The 6,429-nt window shown below is 36.0% G+C and overlaps 1 protein-coding gene and 1 long non-coding RNA gene across 2 annotated transcripts; both read left to right on the top strand.

Annotated features, from left to right (window-relative positions):
- The first annotated feature begins 547 nt into the window (after positions 1 to 547).
- LOC109178849 (zinc finger BED domain-containing protein RICESLEEPER 1-like) lies at positions 548 to 2,923 on the top strand. Its single transcript, XM_019328400.1, has 4 exons — positions 548 to 587; positions 979 to 1,842; positions 1,934 to 2,817; positions 2,906 to 2,923. The coding sequence occupies exons 1-4, from the start codon at positions 548 to 550 to the stop codon at positions 2,921 to 2,923; spliced, it is 1,806 nt and encodes a 601-aa protein (XP_019183945.1).
- An 82-nt stretch (positions 2,924 to 3,005) lies between these two features.
- LOC109178867 lies at positions 3,006 to 3,573 on the top strand. Its single transcript, XR_002053773.1, has 2 exons — positions 3,006 to 3,243; positions 3,323 to 3,573. It is a non-coding gene; the product is annotated as an uncharacterized LOC109178867 (long non-coding RNA).
- The last annotated feature ends 2,856 nt before the right edge of the window (positions 3,574 to 6,429 follow it).

The raw sequence follows: 6,429 nt of genomic DNA, 5'->3' as shown, positions 1-6,429 counted from the left end.
TTCGAATTCGAATATGTTGATTCGAATTCGAATAATTCAAATTCGAATCCGAATTCGAATACCTATTTTGATTCAAAATTTATTCGAATCCGAATACGAATCGGAATATATTCGATTCGAATACTATTCGAATATATATATATATATATATATATATATATATATATATATATATATATATATATATATATATATATATAATAGAATCTATAATATAATATTATATTATATTATATTTTTATATTAAAAAACTAAAAATAAACCCTAAGTCCCTAAGTCAGTATCACAACTTGAGAGAAAACTGAGAAGAAGCAAGTCAAGCAACGCCTCCAACAGTCCAACTCCTCCAACTCCAAGCCGCTATTCTCCAACGCCGCTTCAGTCAGTCGCTGTCCGCACTTTCGATCGCCGGAGTGCCGGTCGTGACTCTGCCCTCGTCAAGCTCCAACACTTCATCTCCATTCTCCAAGATCCGTGACGGTTTCGCGCTAGAGAAGCTCCAAGCCTCCAACGCCAACACTCCAGATATGTGACTGTTCCGGCAGCAATGGACGGCAAGGGCATGACGGCGGCGATCGATAACAATGGTAATAACAGTATGTTGATATATATATATATATATATATATATATATATATATATATATATATTGTTATTTCATATTGTTATTTCTCTGTTGGATATATATATATATATATATATATATATATATATATATATATATATATATATATATATATATATATATATATATATATATAAACAAAGAAAATGATATATATGTTATAGTAATTAGTAATTGTTAGTAATTGATATATACTGTAATTCGAGATATATATGTTATAGTAATCAAAGCATTTGTTAGTTTGTTTACAGTATGTTTTGTTATTTAACTGATTATGTGAATTGAATTTGAAAATTATTTATTTTATATTATTATAGTACTCAAAAAGAAATTATTGAATTTGTGGGCAGTAGATTCTTCCTTGGCTATTCAATCTTCAAATCCAAATGAGCAAAAACAAGGAGATGATGTTAGAGAATATGAGGAAATAAATTATGGTGATTTTAATGAAGTTAATGATGGAGGCCTTGAAGGTGATAATGTTCATAACTTGGATGCTAATGTGGGGGTTAATGATGATGGTATAGAAAATGAAAATATAGAGGTTGGAGATGAAAAAGGTGATGATGAGAAGGAATGTGAAAAGAATGATGATCAAGAACAATTTCAAAGGAAGAAAAGAAAGAGGGTATCAAAAGCCCACTTTGATTTTACTAAAGTTACTGCAAAGGATGAAAGTATAAAGCTACAATGTATACATTGTAAAACACTCCTTTCTAAGTCGGCGTCTCCTACAACAACTCATCTTTGGAACCATTTGAATAGGTGTACACAAAAGAAGCTTCAAACAAAAAATCAAAAAACCTTGCAATTTCAGAATGCAAAATCCAAGTTTGAGACACCTCCTTTGTCCGATGGTAAATATGATTATACAAAGCAAAGAGAAGCTATTGCTCATTGGATTCTGATGAACAAGCAACCGTTAAGTGCTGTGGAAAATTTTGGCTTTAATTTCATGATGAATGTTAATCTTCCACAATATGAGAAAGTCTCTCGTGCCATGGCAAAGAATGACGTCATTACTGTTTATGAAATAGAGAAGAAAAAGTTACAATTGCTATTAAGAACCATCAATAAGATATCATTGACCACTGATATTTGGAAGTCTAAGGTGCAAAAGGTTTCATATATGTGTGTCACTGGACACTTTGTTGATTCAAATTGGCAACTTCAAAAGCGTGTACTTAGTTTCATGCCTCTTCCTCCTCCGCATACTGGTAATGTTCACTTGTTTGTAAATATATCTCTATAATAATTAATTAATAATAACTATTTCTTGAATTTAATTATATTATTGTCATATTTCAGGTGTTGATATCATTGATGGGGTTATGAAGTCCACAAAGGATTGGGGAATAGAGCATAAAATCTTCACTATTTTAGTGGACAATGCTTCAAACAATGATGTTGCAGTTAGAATTTCCAAACAAACTTTCTCCAGGAGTCATAAGCTACCTTTGGGTGGTAAGCTATTTCATGTGAGATGCACTGCTCATATATTGAATCTTGTTGTTCAAGATGGTATTTCTGCAATTAAAACCATTGTTGATGATGTTAGGAATAGTGTGCGATTTATTAATCAGTCTGAGTCTATGTTGATGAAGTTCTCTGAAATTGTGCATCATTTGGGAAATCCGGTGAAAAAGTTAGTTCTTCATTGTGTTACTCGTTGGAATTCTACATATGAAATGTTAGTTGTGGCCCTTAAACTTAAGGATGCATTCCCAATATTTGCACAAAGAGAGCCTTCATATAAATGTTGTCCTAGCTTGGAAGATTGGACTAGAATACATGATGTTCTTAGCATCTTAGAGGTGTTTTATGAAGCTACTCAAGTGATCTCTGGAACTAACTATCCCACTTCTAATGTTTTTCTTGGTGTTGTTTGGAGGGTCAAGCATGTCTTAAATGAAAATGAGTTTCATCATGAAGAGGTCATTAGAAATATGATTGAAAAGATGAAAAAATTTGACAAATATTGGGGTGATTGCAATCTTTTGATGTCTATTGGAGCAATACTTGATCCTAGGTACAAAATGAGGTTGGTTGATTTTGCTTTCAACCAAATATATAATGCAAATGATGCAAGTGCAAATGTGAAGAATGTTAGGGATGCATTACATGACTTGTTTTATGAATATGTTGAAATTGATAACATGAGAAATCAAAGAGGTAGTTCTTATGTGACACATGTTGGCAGTTCGGTTGTTACTTCTACACGCTTTACTTCTAAAGAAAAAGTAGTCCTTTCTGATTTGTCTTTGTATGATAAATATTTAGACAGTGTTGAAGATGTAACACCAAAACAATCAGAGTTGGACATTTACTTGGAGGAAGGGGTTTATAGGTGTCAAGATGGTGAAGTAACCTCCCCCGTATTTGATGCCTTATCTTGGTGGAAATCTCATGAATTGAAGTTCAGTATTTTGTCGAAATTAGCCCGTGATGTTTTAGCTATTCCAATTAGCTCCGTGGCATCAGAAGCCACATTTAGTGCGGGTACCCGAGTTCTAGATCCTCATCGTGCTAAACTATCTTCTGACATGGTGCAAGTTTTAATTTGTGGAGCAGATTGGGTTCGTCAACTTCATGGGATCAATAAGCCTATTATGACATATGTAAGTTCTACTTTAGTAATTTAATATATCTTATTGATTTAATGATAATAATTTTAACTTTATTTTTATTTTTTTGTAGGAGGAAGAAGAACCAATTGATGTCATATTGCAAGCATGATGGCTGGAGAATATTTGAAGTTTAATTGTGATTGTTATTGTAGTACTTAATTTATGAATTTGATTGACTTTTTTTGGGTTGATGTTGAAACTTAATTCAAACCTAATATTCTTAATCTAGTATTTAATATATGAATTTGATGATTGACTTTTTGTTGTTATTTTAATGTGATTCTTGATTAGTGTATTAATATAATATTTTATGCTATTTAATTATAAATTTTTATTACATTTTTTCTTAATTTATTAGAAAATTTTTTAAAAAATTAAGTTAGCCATTTCGAATTCGAATATTCGAGTCGAATCGAATATATTCGAATAAACTGGTCGAATCGAATACAAATCAAATTTAAGATTCGAATATTAAACGAATACGAATATTCGAATATATAGTCGAATTCGAATCGAATAGTGAGATATTTGACTCGATTCGATTCGTACACACCCCTAGCTAGGATCGAAGCTCTTGGGTTCAGTGATGGCATTTGGACGCTTTGGAACAAAGACACTCAGGTTGAAATCATGGCTTCCCATCCCCAATTCATGCATATGAAGATTAAAAATACAGATGGGTTAATTTGCAGCTTCACGGCTATCTACGGCAACCCCACCCTTCACCTCCGTCGCTGCCTTTGGAGCACTCTAAGTTGGAACAACATAAACGTGGATGGCCCCTGGCTACTAGCTGGTGATTTCAACGCCATTTTAAACAATGAAGAATGTTCGAGTATTGGCCAGTCGAGTAATTATAGAAATAGAGAGTTCAAGAATTGGATCTTTGATGACGAATTGGTTGACCTGGGTTTTATAGGCCAGAAATTTACGTGGAAGAGGGGATGTGAAGAGGAGACCTTCAAGGGAGCGAGATTGGATAGAGTTTTAGGGTCCCTGGATTGGTTGGAAGTTTTCCCCGACACAAAAGTCACTCACCTAGCCATGGTTAGATCTGACCATTGCCCTGTTTTGGTGGAAACGGATTACTCCCATGGTAAACAAAACCGTCAGTTTATGTTCCAAGGAGCATGTGTTAGGCACCCAAACTTTATTGACATGATCCGAATTAATTGGAATAAGAAAAACACGGTTTGGGCTAATAAAGAGAACATGGCGAATAAGCTTAGATTGGAACCGATCAACCTTTGGGAACATTCATCATAATAAGAAAAGACTTATGAGGAGACTTGAGGGCTTACAAACTAAGCTGGACACGGTAGCTCATGCGGGGCTCATTAGACTTGAAAAGAAAATTAGAAAAGACCTCGAGGAAACTCTCCACCAAGAGGAGATTTTATAGTTCCAGCAGGCCAGAGAAAATTGGATCACATCCGGCGACAGGAATACAAAATTCTACCATGCAGCAGCGACAATCAATGAGTCTAAGAAAAGAGGCTTTAAACTCTCAAGTAGCAACAACCAAAACATCCTAAGTGAAGATGAAGCAGAGAGGCAGGTCCATGAGTACTTCTCGGCTCTATTCACCAAAGACTGTGATGTTGACTGTAGTTATGCCCCCAAGAATAGGTTTCCAAAGTTGAAGGAAGACGATTGGGACAGGATAAATATGGAGTTCACCCCGGAGGAAATTAAGAAAGCTTTATTTGAAATGAGCCCGCTCAAAGCACCCGGGCCTGACGGTTTTCATGCTTGTTTCTATCAGAAAGCCTGGGAAGTGGTGTGACCTTCTGTTATCAAGCAAGTAAAAGAATTCTTGGAAACAGGTAACCTTGAAGAAGGAATGAATGACACGCTCATTTCCCTGATCCCTAAGAAACCATCGCCCATATTCTTCGAGACTGCACCCAAGCCAGGGAATTGTGGAGAGCTATCGCTGGAACCAACAGGTACACCTCCTGGCTTCACACTAACATTACATCTTGGCTTGAGGATAATATTGCAGGTGGCAAGGACACAGAATGGCAATGTACCTTCACCATCACCCTTTGGTGGTTATGGCACTGGAGAAATAACAGAATTTTTAAAGAAAACTTAAATCTCCAGAGGAGAGTTGCATGGATCAAGAAAGCAGGCGAGGAAGTTGCTCCTGCCTTCATGCGAGAAGAGACCATCAAAGCCACAGCTGCTAGTGAAAAAACCATCCACCTTAGCTGTAAACCTTCGGAATAGCACCAGATGACAATCAATGTTGATGGAGGTGCCAAGGCATCAATTAACAAAGCAGGCTTTGGAGGAGTTTTGCGCGATCAGCAAGGAACCTGGATAGAGGGATTCTCGGCTAGTATGGAGTTAAACCACCCGGAGGTGGTGGAGGCCAATGCGATTCTCATGAGTATGCAGTGGGCGTGGAACAATGGCCTTCGCGATGTGGAAATTCAATCAGATGTAAGGAGGGTGGTGGATTGGCTTTATACTAACACCACCCTCCGGGGACCTATAAGCAAGATCATGGAGGACGCCAGGAAGTGGCTCGCAAAGGACTGGAGGATAACTGTTCGCACTATTTATAGAGAACAGAACTGGGTTGCAGACTCTCTTGCAACCGCTGGAGTCTTTCAGCATGCAAACTGGGAGATTTACAAGTCCTGCCCCATCACGTGCACAGAGGCTTTTGCCAAAGACCAAGCTCAAGTTACTACTTTTCATAGAGTCAGGGAGATAAATTAGTTTCCTTTCATATCTCACTCGGGTCTTCCCCGTCCCCTTTGATCAAAAAAAAAAAAAAAAAACCCCAAATACTTAACCAAAAAAAAAAAAATACAACTTTAAAAAATTTCTCATAAAAAATCCATAAATATTCCACCAATTAAACCCAAAACTTATGCAATTTCAAGGTTTCTTTAACTTCACAATGGATTTGGCCTCCTTCCCCACATTTGATGAAAATGAATAATCCAGTTTACGCTTAACGCTGTGGTTGGAAGATCCAGATTCAATTATTTCAATTTTAGCATCTTGTTAGGGTTGTTCTTTTACTGGTGTCGTGAGTGGTGACCTCACCCCAGAAGATAATTCCTTAAAAAAAAAAAACAAAAACAAAAAGTGTACATAATTCTTTGTTGACTAATATTTATGAAGTTAGAAGAATAAATATAAAAATAGTTTATTAAATTA

Source organism: Ipomoea nil, unplaced genomic scaffold (assembly GCF_001879475.1).
Source record: "Ipomoea nil cultivar Tokyo-kokei standard unplaced genomic scaffold, Asagao_1.1 scaffold0873, whole genome shotgun sequence".
Lineage (NCBI taxonomy): Eukaryota > Viridiplantae > Streptophyta > Magnoliopsida > Solanales > Convolvulaceae > Ipomoea > Ipomoea nil.
The sequence above is the reverse complement of the archived record's forward strand: the minus strand, read 5'-3'. Positions and strand labels throughout refer to the sequence as shown.

Bases quoted from the DNA above. Each gene is read 5' to 3' on its own strand.
- LOC109178849 (XM_019328400.1), top strand. From the start codon at position 548: ATGGACGGCAAGGGCATGACGGCGGCGATCGATAACAATG. The intron at 588-978 runs GTAATAACAGTA...TGTGGGCAGTAG, and splicing joins GGCGGCGATCGATAACAATG to ATTCTTCCTTGGCTATTCAA. The intron at 1,843-1,933 runs GTAATGTTCACT...GTCATATTTCAG, and splicing joins TCTTCCTCCTCCGCATACTG to GTGTTGATATCATTGATGGG.